Source organism: Fistularia commersonii, chromosome 22, assembly GCF_037954325.1.
Source record: "Fistularia commersonii isolate RoL2024-O1a breed Wild chromosome 22, RoL_Fcom_v1.0, whole genome shotgun sequence".
Classification (NCBI taxonomy): domain Eukaryota; kingdom Metazoa; phylum Chordata; class Actinopteri; order Syngnathiformes; family Fistulariidae; genus Fistularia; species Fistularia commersonii.
Window position 1 is genome coordinate 14,505,510 of NC_141305.1, and position 14,823 is coordinate 14,520,332.

The following is a 14,823-nucleotide window of genomic DNA, read 5'->3' on the forward strand; positions in this document are numbered from 1 at the left end:
CAATGCTGGAAATTAACCCTTTATTCAAGAGAATGTATCCTCAGTTTTCCGTGCATATTATTCTACAGGGCACCATTGGGTACCTTGATTTTAATATCAGGGCTTCAATTACAACTACACTTGTGTTACCTCTCTCATTGTTGTGAACTACTATCATCTTAAATGTGATAATCTATGTAGTATTAACATTTTCTGTTTAAACTGAATTATAATCAGGGTAACCACAGCTAGATAGTTGACGAAAATCAATGAACAACTTTTTTTAGTACAAAAATGAACATTTCTGATGGTTTCCACAGATACTCTTAAGGAATGGGCTTTTCATCAACTCAGTGAAATTAAAATTACAGGTAACCCATGACTTTAAAATTTGAAATCTCATAGCAAGAAATAAAGAAAATCTTAAGTTTAATAATAAAGAATAAACAAAGAAACTCTTAAGTTTGATTGTTTGATTTAAGATCATTTCATAATGGAATCTCTATTTTGATAATGAGTTTTAGGCCCCCCAATAGTTTTTAATAATTTTGATGGAGTACACACAATCATTTTATGCTAGTAGAGGCCATGTACTTACCTTATTAGATCAGATTTCATCCAAACCATGACTGTTTATGCTCTTTTTCTATTACACCTTTTTTCCATTTGCGGAGCCCTTATCTGTTGAGGCCATTTTTTTCAATTAAATTTGAGTTTAAGCTCGCTCGGTCAGCGAACATGTCCATGTGCCTGGCATTCATGGTGATCTCCTGGTCTTGTCCTGAATCTGCAAATGACCCTTACTGACCCTACCTGACAGGTGATTTTCTTCTTTTTCTTCTCGTTTGGGCTTCTCCCTTCAGGGATCACCAAAGTGAATCAACCTTCCCCATCTAACCCTATTCTGTGTATCTTCCTCTCTCACTAAATCCATAAATTGTCTCTTTGGTCTTCCTCAAGACCTCCAATTCCAGCATCCATCTGACAATATATTCAGTCTCCCTCCTCTGTACATGACCCAACCATCTCAGTCTGGCTTCTCTGACCTTCTCTCCAAAACATCTAACAGGTGCTGTCCCTCTGATGGACTCCTTCCTGATTCTATCCATCCTCGTCACTCCCAAAGGGAACCTCAACATCTTCATTTCGGTGACCTCCAGCTCTGCGTCCTGTCTTTTCATCATTGTAACTGTTTCTAAGCCATGCATCGCTGGTCTCACCACTCTCTTGTACACCTTTCCTTTCATTCTGGCTGATAGTCTTTGCATTGTACCCCTGACACTTTGCTCCACCCACTCCAACTTGCTTGAACCAATCACCTCTTTTCCACTTTCTCCATTACTCTGGACCATTGACCCCAAGTCCCTGAAATCCTCCAACTTCTTGATCTCCACTCCCCGTAGCCTCACAGTTCCACCCGGGTTCCTCTCAATCACACACATATACTCTATCTTGCTGTGACTAACCGTCATTCCTCTCCTCCCCAGAGCATACCTCCACCTCTCTAGCTATTCCTCAACCTGTTCCCTGCACTCACATCAGATCACAATGTCATCTGCCCCAGAGATTCCTGTCTAACCTCATCGGTCAGCCTGTCCATCACCACTGCAAACAAGAAGGCGCTCAGAGCTGATCCCTGATTGAGTCCCACCTCCACCTTGAACTTATATGGAGAATAATACAAGAAAAATATACAGATCAAATTTCATTCGTCCCCAAGGGGCAATTGGGGGGTTACATGGGGTAGTGGCATCAAATTGTGAACATCAAAGAATAAAATAAATGAATTTTATATATTTATGCGGGGGGGGGGGGGGGGTGGTAAAGCAGTGAGGGATTTGCAGGGTTGCTGAGAACTGAGGAGTTAGATGGTTCTTGGAATAAAGGTTAATCTTCTCCTCTGGGTTTTGCAAGTGGGGCAGCAGAGTCTGCGACCAGAGGGGGGCCACTTGAAGGCCGGTTGCAAGATGCTGGACTGATCTGTGAGGATTTTTTTTGGCTGTATTTAATATTTGAATGTTATGGAAGTGGGTCTGAGGGGTTGGACTGTTATTTTGGAGCAGACCAAGGTGGTGCGCTCCAGGGGATTGCTGTCCTGTTCCTGTTGATGGAATGGAACCAGCAGGTGACGGAGAAGGTCATTACGTCACAATGAACATAACATGGTTAGGATTATGCTGGTAACCTCAAATGACTTCAGCTCCCTGAGCAAGTACTGCTGGTGGTGACATTTCCCGATGAGTTCCTCAGTGTTAGAGGAGAACTTCGAGAGGATGTCAAAGACAGTGCCCAGGTATCTGAACTCCTTCAGATACCTGGCTCCCCTTGTATGGTGGTGGTGATCGCCTCTGCCAGTTTCATCTGCCTACTGTAGAATCTGATGACCTTACTCTTGCTAACATCCAGCTTCAGTCAGGAGGCTTCACACCAGAGTACAAAGTCCTGGAGGGTTGAACCATGGTTGAGAGAAGGACCAGACAATTGGGACAGGAGGACAGTGTTGTCTGCAAACTTCACCTGGTGGCAGTCCCGCTGTGTGGACCTGCAGTTGTAAATGTTGAGGATGAAGAGTGGGAAGACAGGAGGTGAGCCTTGAGGTGAGCCGGTGGGGGTAAAGGGGGTGTCCTAGAGGACATTGTTTGCCAGCACCTTCTGGGTTCTGTTGGTGAGGAAGCTGATGATCTACGGGATGACCTGGTGGTTGATGTTGAAACGGATCATCAGCCTCTCTGCCAGTATGTACAGTTACAGGGTGTTAAAAGCTGAGGAGAAGTCAGCAAAAAGGAGCCTGGTTGTGTTGTTGGGGGTTTCCAGGGAGTCGGGGAGGAAGATCTTGGCATCATCCACTCCTCTGCAGGGTTTCCAGGGAGTCGGGGAGGAAGATCTTGGCATCATCCACTCCTCTGCAAGCCTTATAGACAAATTGGAGATGATCAACCACGGGCTCAGTTACTCCAATGATGTGAGTTTTTACAATTCTCTTAAAGACCTTTATCACCAGTGAGGTGAGAGCCACTGGCCTGAGGACATCCAAGGTCCCCTTTTTTGGGAAGGGAATCACTGTTGAGTGTTTCTACACCTGGGGCATTGTGCTACAGGACAAGGAGTTCTGGAAAATCAGATGGAAAACTCCAGTTTTCCTAGGTCCCCTTGTGCAAAGTTTGCTCCACCCTCTTCTTATAACTCAGCTTGGCAGTTTGTATGGCTTGTTTGACCCCCTGTTTTACCGCCTTCCCCTAAGCCTCAGGGCTGGTGAAGAAGATTCTTTTTTTCTTATTAAGAATCTTCTTTAGCTCTTTAGTCACCCAGGGGTTTGTTGTTAGCAAACATGGTGACTAAAGAGGGTGTGACATTTTTGATGCAGAAGGAGATGTAGGATGAGACAGCCTGCACCTGCTCAGCGATATCTGGCCGACCATCCAGCATGTTCGAAGGAGAACGCAGTGCATGACAATGCATTGCATTCAGTCATGTGTACAGAGGAGATGGGGTGCTGCTCAACTCAAGAGGTTGTTGATTGGTGGAGGGAAAACTTTGAAGTTATCCTCAATCCCACATACACACCTTCCAAAGCAGAGTCTGGGGACTTGGAGGTGGGCTAAAGTTGCTGAGGTGGATGAAAAAGCTCCATACTGGTAGGGCTCTCTTCAACATTGCATTTATGTTGAGCACCGCTCGTCTGGCACACTGGGTTGTTGGTCCCCCTCCTTAAAGAGGAGGAGGGTGTGTTCAAACTACAGATGGATCACATTGCTCATTTTCCCTGGTAAGGTCTGTTCGGGGGTCCTGGAGAGGAGAGTCCTTTAGATAGCTGAACCTCGGACTCAGGAGGAGCAGTGCAGTTTACCCTCTGGTTGCTGCACGGGGGAGTGGCACAGCTCTACACGCTCAGCAGGGTCCATCAGGGTGTGTGGGAGTTTGCCCATCCATTTTAATGTTCTTTTCAGACTTGTAGAAGGCGTCTGACCATGTCTATCAGAGAGTGGATTCATTTCCATCAATAGTTGGAGAGTGCTGTCTTTTGTAAACAATTCTGTCTTTACCTTAATGTACAGAATTTCTCTGTGGAGTTGGGGCATTGAGGTGTTCTTGTTTATTGGTCTCAGGATTGGGGGTCTGCTTTTTGCAGATGATGTGGTTTTGTTGGCTGATCGCGAGCTCCAGCTCTAAATGGAGTGCCTTGCTGCCTAATATAAAGTGGTTTGGATGAGATTCAGTGCCAAAATCTGCCAAAGGTTGCGCGGGTATCTGGCCAGGATGAATCCTGGACATTTCCCTCATGTCCCACTGGGAAGTGACCCTATGGAACACCTTCAGACTTTGTATTCTGGACCATTCTGGATGATTCAAGAAGTATTGTTGCCCTATCCCTATTTATTATACGTTTTCTTGGAAAATTGTGATACTATTTTTAGAGCCAGGTAGAATGTCTTGTACATCGAGACCTTGGACACCTGAAGATTGGTTTGCAAAAGGTATTTGTGAAGACTATAAATGTTTTGTGCCCTTGGTATCAAGTTTGTAATTGTCTATGAAGTATGAAAAGGATTGGCAAATAGTAGTGATTACATATTGATATGTGTCAATTAAAAGTTGATTCACTGGTGAATATAAATACGCAACCATTATTGGATGTGCTGTAAGGAACCAATATTGTGGCAGGATGGACTGGATGACGCTAATTTGTCATTTTCGCAATTCCAGATTTTAAGTCAATATTGAGTGTTAAAAATAAGGGAAAAAAAAAAAAGGGTTCAACCTAATTTCTCTTCTGTTTGAGCTTTAGGTGAGGTGAGGTGACTATCAGGTGACCTTCTGGCTCTTTTTGTATGGCTGTGAGAGTGAATGAACGCTCGTACAAAGCACTATCGAGTTATAACAGTTTGACTATTATATTGAAAAAAGAAAGACTAAAAATCTATATATTTTCCATCCCCATCTTGCCATGACTTGTGTGTCATAGTTTTTTGACTCCTTTTTACAATCTATCTGAATGAAAGGCATGCTGGAGTGTGCCACGCAGCGGGTCAAGGCCAAACGCATCCAAAACCTGTTCCACTCAGCTCTATACACTGTGTTTAGATCCATCTCATAAAGCTCGGTATCACCAGCTGAATAGAACATCATCTCATCAGCTTCACTTTGAAAGGAAATTCAATACAATGGACCAATATATCAAGGACAACTTGTTACACTTGCATAACGTTCACATTTATTTGGTTTTTAAAGTCCTAACACATTCTAAACATGCTTTTAACACGTAATGGATCACATTCTTCACAGGTAGTTAAAGTAACAAGAGCAGACAAGTGATTTCTGAAGAGAGACACATGAAAATGTTTCAATTGTCTGTTCGCAGGTGATGACAGCATCGGAGTCTAGTTCTTTCCCTGAGATATGTCATTCGTTTTCTATGCTACATCCCCAAAACTCTTCTCACCTTGTGCTCCTGTGCAGCAGGCTGCAGGCAGCGAAGATGGCTGGCATTTGACAAATGTTGCTTTGCATGTGGCTTAAACTCTTATTTCTTTCAAGAGAAAATGTTGCCTGTTCTTGCCTTTCCTGACAGCAAGTGACAGAAAGAACAGTGTGTTTTAGACAGCATGTAGTTCTAAAACGTATGTCAATTTTGCATTGATTTTTAGCATTACCTTGAAAAAATGACATTGGCTTCCTGTGTTTATTCTCTAAAGCGCATAGGGTAACTATGATGTTGGCATTTCTTTAAAGCAGAACCTACTTATAATCATTTAGTAGATTTTCCTTGAGATCTCAATTTCTCTGTATCATTATCTTCAAATCACATCAGTGGTTTTCCTGAGATAACAGCCTAACTTTGTCGTGATATAATGATGACGGTATCATGTTCTTGTTTTTTCAAGAGCATGAGCCAAGTTTTTCAGGATGATTTGAGTTACACCTTTAAATGACTCAAAATCTAGGACACAAAACAATAATTGTTTGTTTAAAAAGAAACAAATTTGAACTTCCAGGGCAGTAAATGCAACATCACAGAACCGAATGGCCGACTGGGGATATCAGACATGTGTTTAAAGGTCCAGATGATTATCTTCTAGTGTGAGTGAGCCCAGGCCCTGTGATGACGCTGTAACAGTCTGCCTGTGGTCGCGTGCTGCAGCACCAGGGTCGCACGAGTGAGCAGAAACATGTAAACATGAGGAGATGTCAGCGTGACCACAGATACATTCTCCGATTGATAATCGATCAAAAGCAGCATTGACAGATATGATAGCAGCCCCGTGGTTAGAAACAGTGTTACCTTGAGGTGCCTAACTGACAAACGGCAATCATGGAGTTCAATGGGAAAAAATAACACTGGTATATCATTGATGGAGCGAATAAAGTGTACACAGCAAACAGCCATTCACAAGATAACAAGACAGATTCAGGAGAGGTCAACACAGCAAAATAAAGCTGCATCACGTGAACCTGTAATCAGTCCGCTGACATTGTCATTGACATTCTTTCATCTTTGGTTATGAATTCATGATAAAAGGGGATGAGTGAAATAAAGATGACGCTAATTTAGCATGAAACAAAAAGGGGAGGAGGAAGAAGTTCCCTGAAGGGAAAGATTAAGAGGGCCTGGTGTGTAACAGTTGGAGGTCATGGAAAAAAATGGAAATAATAACAATACAAATTCAAAAAAAAAAACTGCCAACAGCGATGGGCAGTGGTCTGAGGTAGAGAAAGATATGATGAGGCAACATTTTAAAGTATTGAAGGACAAAAAAAAGAAGAAACGTATTTTTGTTCGAAGTCTGAGAGGTCACTGAGTGAAATAAGAGACAAAAAATAACAGAACATTGGTGCAATGAAACCAATAAATAGGACAATAAATGTAGATAAGCAAAATGATGACAAAGAGGTAGTTTCAGCACAGAAATTGCAAATGACATTTTCCCTGTCTTAGAAAAAAGACAGATAATAAAAATGAAAGCTTTCCTCAGTATATAGGCCAGAAGTGGCAGAGGCAGTCGTAAGGTCGCCTTGGAGAACTTTCTTTTGGGCTGTTAACAGAGTTAGTTACTTTTATTATTTTCATTGACGTTAAAAGAAATCCACCCTCAGATCCTTTTCCATGGCCAGATCTCAATCCTCTGATGTTCACTGCATTCCTGGAGTTACTTTGAGATGAAGAGTTTGTTTTGGCCACCCGGAATGTCTGTATGTCAGTAATCCTACATTTCTCAGACTGTTTGGGGGTTTGGTGAAATACTGAGTCATGACACAAGGTTAGCATTTAGGGGTATTTTTCCTTTAACATGATACGGGCCATCACCAACGCTAGTGTTTGGTACAGTTCCTTGAGATTTAGAGGGTTAAAGGGTTGATTTAGCCAAATCACTAACAAGTCTTTTATTCTGGTCAGAGCTGTTTACAAAGACATTCTCAATCCACGGCACGTCTTTATTTTTGGACAATTTCAACCACCTTCGTGGTATATCGTCGATTCATTTCTTATTTTCTTGTTATTTTGTCTGCAAATTAACACGTACACACAGAACATACATTCGCACTCTGGCAAGATTAAACCACATAAAATCGAGTGCCTTGTGTGCTTTACTATGCAGCTAAAGGCACACACATTTAGAAATTTGAGAGACAGTTATTGAAACTGCAGTCCATTCAGTGCTTGGTGGCATCGTTAACACATTTGTAATTAAAAAGTATTAATGCAAGTCAAGAAATTCTATTCAATTGACTCTGCAAATACAGGCTTGTCTGAAATAATTCCGCCTGCCGAAATTTGATCATTTATTCATTGTCTATACTGCGCATCTGCCGCTTGTGGGGGAGCTCAATCCAATCCAAGATGTAACTGGCAGAGGAAAAAGGGTTCACCCCCGATTCGTTGCCAGTTGATCGCAGGAACGTGCTTCGAGACAGCAACAGTTACCATTGCACCACCGCCTTTCACTTTGTTTAAGAAAATCAGAATTTCTGATAACTTTCTCCTATATTCAATCACAAACGACTTGGGCTTTAAAATCATTTTGATTTTCTGGTGTAGCTCTGAAATCAAATCTATTGAATGACAGCGCAATACCGACAAACATAAAGGTGATGAATGGAGAACATTTGTTAGTAATTTAAATGAACAACCCTTTAACCCTGAGCCTCAAAAACCCGAGGGATGACTGATGTGTCTGCAAATATATTCTCCACACACCCATCTCAGCTATTCTGACATTCCATTCTAAGAGTAAACCCGGAGAAGGCTAAGAAAAAAAAATGTAGTTGTAGTTTAAATTATTTGAAGGATTCATAAAAGGCTCCAAGATATCAGTAAGATATGTAAAAACTGTCATTGCCTGAGTAATACTTCTCATAAAATGTGCACAAGGGAATGGTTTTCTATTTAAATTCACATCACAAAAAGTAAAGAATTCGAAGTTCAGAAATTGAGGGGTTGTCTTCACTCCAAAACACTGAATACATGAAAAAAAAAAAAACAAAAGCCCAAAATATTACGATAACTACAAAAGGTACACGAAAAAGTTATAAAAATCAAAAGAGGGAATAGGCTAACCTTGGAACGAGTAACACTGCGTTGGACCAAAGGTGTCATGGAGACGCTCTCGCCTCACTCTGTTCATTGCGCAAAAAAAAAAATCAGCCCCAGCGCCTCTTGCCTTTAGACGACACTCTGAATGAGAGGGTGGGAGGACACTGGAGGAAATAAGGTGGAAGAGAAACACTTTTCTAAAGAGGACCTACTATGTCCTGGAACCTACATCTACTAATACAACATCAGTATGGTCACTGAAGAACTCCTGAATGAAATACATAACACCCACTTTACCCTGTTTAGATCCAGGTCAGCAGGGACCTGAGAGAGGAACACACCAGGTGGGCGGTGGGCGAGGTCAAGGGTCAAGGTCTCGGAATCTCACCGTTGTGTGCAAAAAAAAGAGTCGTTTGCAGGGACTGCATTTTGCCTGCATTTCAAATGGTTTGCACATCACAAAACGGCCAAAAAAATGCAAAAAAAGGACGAATTGAAGAAGACACATCAAGCAGTTTGAAATGACCATCTCATACTTCAAAAATAAAGACCTTTTTTTCTATGGCTTTTTCTTTTCTTTTTTTTTTTTTTTTTTAACTATGTGCATATCTGTCAGATGGCAGGCAAGCCGGAGGAACTCAACTAAATTGAACTAATCCTGGACTCACTGAGAAACAGTTTCATCAAAGATCTGCTCACTCCTGTTACAGCAACAGGCATCAACAAGGCATTTGGTTTTTAATATCAAATAATCCTTCCCCAAAACTTGCGTCCTTGAATCAGTCTAGCTCTGAACAAACTTGAATCACTCGTGGTCGTCTTGGGACTGTGCAAAATTTGATTGGACCACACAGACCTGATAGCCAAAGCAACCTGTTCGGGGATCTCTAGTTGACCCATCAGAAATCTGCTATGGCATGAGCATGCCATTCTGACAGGTCTTGGCTGATGGTGGACATGTTGATTGGAATAACTGTTTTAGCAAAGAAAGCTAGAACACGTTGCACAGTTCCAGCCAAGAGGTAGCTGGTGTAAAGTTTTGGCTTGCTAGATAATTTGCTCATGCAAACTTCTCAGCTAGTTGATTCTAGTGGCATCGAAGCCCCTGAACAGCTTCAGCTGTGGAAGTAGACCATAGCCAATGGATGTTTCACGAACGCGACACTACGGCTTTCAGTAAATGTGGAAGGTCACAAAATGAGAAGCAGAACCACAAAGGCGATGCGCATTCTCAACTACGAGAACATGCACAGGTTTAGCAGCATTTAGGATGAACTCCGGCTATGTGCTCGTCTGTCCAGTAGAGGGTTTCGCCTCTGACACAGATTGATTCATTCCTTATCCTGATCCTTCGTTGATAAGAAATTGATTTTGTCTGTTGAGCTATCAGCTCCAAACCCATCAATGGGTGAAAAATCATTGCATAACACTTTGGTCAAAAAAAAAAAAATGAAACACACATGAAGAAAAAAATAAACGAAAAAACAAAATACAATAGAGGTAAAAGCGAACCCAGCTATCCTCCCCTTCCCCTGCAATAAAGCCTTACATCCCCAGTCTATGATTGTAAAAAAATACCCGTATCCTCCTTTATCACTGAAGATCCCACACAAAAAACTGTCACCTTAGCTCATGGAATGTTAAATTGACAAGACTGCCTCCAATAAGCAGGATGTCTGAGAGTCCATGCAGATAAAGTAGCAAAATTTTTCTAACTCATTTTGCATTTTCAGTGTAACAACACACTGTTTGATTTACGCAGCTCCTTTGAACAATCAGCCTCTAACTGAGGTGTCAAAGCATCCACAGGGATTTGGTTTTAGACTGGGCAACTCTTCATTTAACACCATGAAAAGGTACCTGAAAATAGCAACATTGTCTTCCTGAGGTAGTCTCAAAACACTCATCGCATGTGTCTATCTGCCCCCATCTGAATAAAAACTCTTTTAAAGTCTAGCTCTAACAATGGCAACACTGACACATTGAGCATACAGGATACAAACTTGTAAACCTCCAAATACCAATGCATCTATGAGCATTTGTTTTGTACAGAAGCATGTGCACAGTGTAAATCAGCATACATTCAGCTCTGTCGTGTAATAAATATATAAAGAAAAAAGTTTCAAAACAACAACAAAAAAAAGTAGCTGCTTGTCACATTCACTTGAGCGATCCCTCGCCTCATAGGGGGTTGATCGGGGAGGGGTCTAATTTCCGGAGGTGGCGGTCACACACGGCGACGGGCCGGCCCTGTAGCTGGTCAGGCTTGATTTGCAAGAGTGCAAGACTGCTTTGAACAAGAGGGGGAGCTGCTCCAAAGGTACGTTCACTAGCTTCCCTACACAAACACACAAAGGAGTGAGCTGAGAACAGCGTCAATCACACGGGAGTGACAACAACGGGGCCGGTGAGTCGATGCCTTGGGGAATTTGTGCAACCTCCGTTTACGGCGCGTTTAAACAGCACAAAACACTACAAGTTAGATGCTTGGATATCTAGTCAGGGCACAGATGGAGCTGTTTTGTTCATTATGTTATCATCATTTTGAATAAATACGTTAGGAATTCTGACATTATTTATGCTTGGTGTTCATTACATGATGCATGCAACACTTTCTAGATGTTTTGACAGGAAATTGTGAATTTAGAGGGGCTATACCCAAAAACATGTGGTCAGCAAATAATTGACGATGTCAAGTCTTTAATTGCATAATATGCTTAAAGTAAAACAAAACGTTTCAGGGACAGATCAGTGATCCTGGATCATATTTATTCAATTTTTGCAGGTCTGAACTAAAATATCTATAGCGATAAGAATCTCTGACGTCAATATGGATCTCTTATTCATAGTCACGCTTGTGGATCCTGCATGTTAACTTGTATTTTGTAAAATACAGGTGAATTACTTGACAGCATCTTTTCATACATATGTGACAAACTCACACAAAAAAACACTGCTGTTTAAACTCAGCCGGCATTTTAGAAATATTTTAGAAAGCTATGTTTACAAGGAGACAAGCAGAACTTTTACAATGCATGTTGGGATCTGAACAGCCGCAGCTACACGACCATGAAATAACTTGAACTCATCGTGACACTTATTTGTCAGTTGGTTTGTAAATGCAAACACAGCCGTTATCATAACTGAAAATATTTTTCAAGCTCTTGAATCTGTTATCATTTTATGACATCTACTTTTCATTGCCTTGAGAGACTTGACGTGCATCTATATGCAAACATACATTAAGTAAGATTCTGTTCATCACTTGCTTTCTGTAAAATACCTGCGATGCAGCGGATCTCCGGCAGACACATCATTATCTCAGGGAAGCGCTTGGGCTGATGTGGGTACTTGTATTCTGTGTAGTCCTGACAAACGTACCAATAACGCTTGTTTAGTTGCTCCAGCTGTGAGATGTTGGATAGTCCTCTAATATCTACAGCGGCATCAAACAAAGGATAGGGTCAGTGGCGGTAACGGTGGGAGTTGGGCAAACGTTGAGGTTTCTATCGTTACCTTGGTTAAGGAAGTTGATTGCTTTCATGCAAGCGTATTCCTCGTTGCTGATCTTCAACTGGTGGAACTTACGGAACAGGTATATCAACCTCTCCATTACCTCCATCCCATCCTCGCTGAAGCTGAGGGATCAGATAGAACGGCTCCATTTTGAGAATCCGAAAAGTGCAACGTTTAACTCAACAAATTCTCAGTTTCGAACTCTTCCCTTCATGTGTCTTACAAATGCATATTAGATCAACAGTGAGCAATTTGAATCTTGAGAATAAAATTAAATAAATACATTACAGGAAGACAGAATTAGCCTTTAATTATATTTAACAGAAACATTTAGCCAGGCTGAGCATGAGGTGGATGAGCTCCCGCTCAACTGGGAAAGCACAATCCATAAAAAATAAACACTGAAACATTGAGACTAAAAATTCTGACAGTATACAACTTTGTATTAACCGTTCCTCTACCACAAAGCAAAAGTAAAACTCATCTCCAACCATAAAAAGTATGGTGAATTGGGAGAATTTATCTAATATATATATATATGTATAGAAACAATGCTTCTTGTCCACCAATGTAATTACTAGTTTGCCTTCAGATGGAACTGGAAGTCTCACAGGACTCCTGGGACCTCCAGCCCAGCACAGTTGTTCCTGTGTACGATGCTAGAAACATGGTTATGATGCTCCATTTATGCCTTTCCAGCCAGCATCTTGATTGTTTATCTGATGTAGTAGATCCTGGTCTTCAGTGATTTTGTGTTCAATGATTGCTCTTGCTTGCAGCCATGACCTCTCAGCTGTCTTTCAGTCAAGCCTTTAACAGCCCCTGATTTGTTTTCAGGATGCTAGCTACTTCTTCACCTTGACAAAGGTACGTGCCATGCAGGGGGGTTGTCTTTCCATGACAGCCCCCCAGCTTGAGGATTGCTCGAGGCAACCACTTAACGTATCATCAATGGGGGACATTGTCCTGATGTATTGTAAGGGGGGCCAACATTTTGTTCCTGGGCAGTGTAGTCCATAGCGTCCTGTTTTCCACTTCGCGTACAGCCTCAGGTTGCTGGACTCGTATACACATTCACATGTACATATGTGTATGTGTGTGAATATGTAATTCAAAATGGTTTTGAAGTGTTTTTTTTTTCTTTCATTTATTTTTTTTGACAATATTCAACACTTATGCAAAGCATTTAAGAACATACTTTCCTTACTATTAGCTTTATTTCCTTTTTGAAATGTCTGTACTTTGGACAGAGAAATATGTGAATAATTGTGCAACAATTTTGAAAAATAGGGAACAATTGCATGCCCTGGATTATTGACTGTTTTAAATAGCTTTAATACCCACAGAATTGAATTCTGGTCAGTTTGCAGGCACATTTGAATCTGAATAGGCATGGATTAAACTGAGACATCATGTGCATGATCTAGCTTTAGCAAGGTCTAAGAAAAACACCTTTCACACCTGTCATCTCCTTCATAGTGGAACATTACAGAATTAAAGAGCTACCACTGTAAATCAGCAATCCACTCCTAACACAACTGAACTTCACGTAAACTGACCACAGTGGTGTCATATACTGTATTGGGTGGGATGTCTGTTATGGGGTCAGATAATTCCACTCTGATTTACACTGAACACAACCCCCACACGTCTTTTACTACCTATAGCGCCAGACAGGCGGTGCTAGCCACAGCTCTGCCTAGAGGAATTCCTCTGGTCATGGACCACTTCACTGGCACCCATCCAGTAGTGCCGTCCTAACTGGAAGACAGGGAACGTAATAAACCTTTCAGGAGACACTGGGCTCACAGTGTGGAACGTCTGGGCTTTGTAAAGAACTTGAAATCCTGATATCCACCTCTGCCATATTTCAGGAAGTAAAATCTAAAGCTACACATGCAATATCTTGTATTGGTTGATGAGACATCTAGGAGGTGAGGAATGGCCAACCGCACGAAGGAGGGTCATTTCTTCTCATATTTGCTTTGATAAGTGATTCAGAAACACAAATATAGTGTGGGCTACATCATTGTCATGTCGACTGTTTTATATCTGTTGGCTGAGGGATGTGTTAACCAACAGTTGACTTTTAACATTTGTCTTAGGTTTCAGGCTGTGTTTATAGTCTTTGTGAATTTGGCTGAAAAGATATAGAATTAGCTTAAAAAAGGTATCATTAATAAACGCTGACTCATTAATTTCACATTGCTTATTTGAGGTCCATGTGAGTTGTACAATGCAGACTTTCTTCAGTTTTGGAATAATAGGCCTTGATTGAAAAACTAAACTAAAATAACATAAAATAACATAAAATTCGTAGGTGCTGCACAGTTAATAAGTTCAAACTGAGAGTTATAGTGACATCAATGCTGATGATGTTTTTTTTTTGTAAAACTTCATTCAGTTTTTCAGCACATCACTGATTACTCTACAAGCATAACAGATGACCAAAGTCACTGATTAAGTGTGGAAAAATGTAAGTTCCTGCATTGGTCTTATTTTGTGAGGACAGTTTGAAAAGGGCTGGCCAAATCATCAAATGTATATATTTCTGTATATATTTTTCAGAAATATAAAACACTGAAAAAACAGCTGCGTGATGAGACAACAAGTTGGGTGTGAAAAATAAAGGGTTTCTGCATTTTATTTTCTACATTCTATTTTCATATTTCTGCTCTAAAATCAGTAGTTTACACATCACAACAAGAGAATAAATGGGATCCCAAGACTGTCAGATAAAGAAATCCTCTGGAAACTATATTGGTTATATGGGACAATTTATGAGTTTTAACTCTTAA

At 41.1% G+C, this 14,823-nt stretch overlaps 1 protein-coding gene across 1 annotated transcript in view; it reads right to left on the bottom strand.

Moving 5' to 3' along the window:
- Nucleotides 1–5,178: 5,178 nt before the first annotated feature.
- Nucleotides 5,179–14,823, bottom strand: part of nr6a1a (nuclear receptor subfamily 6, group A, member 1a) — a 38,194-nt gene continuing 28,549 nt past the window's right edge. Inside the window, exons 12-14 of the mRNA XM_086169229.1 lie at nt 12,026–12,147; nt 11,793–11,945; nt 5,179–10,847 (exon numbers count right to left, since the gene is read on the bottom strand). Coding sequence (XP_086025355.1) covers nt 10,717–10,847; nt 11,793–11,945; nt 12,026–12,147 — 406 coding nt within the window. The 3' untranslated portion in view covers nt 5,179–10,716. The remainder of the gene's footprint in view (nt 10,848–11,792; nt 11,946–12,025; nt 12,148–14,823) is intronic.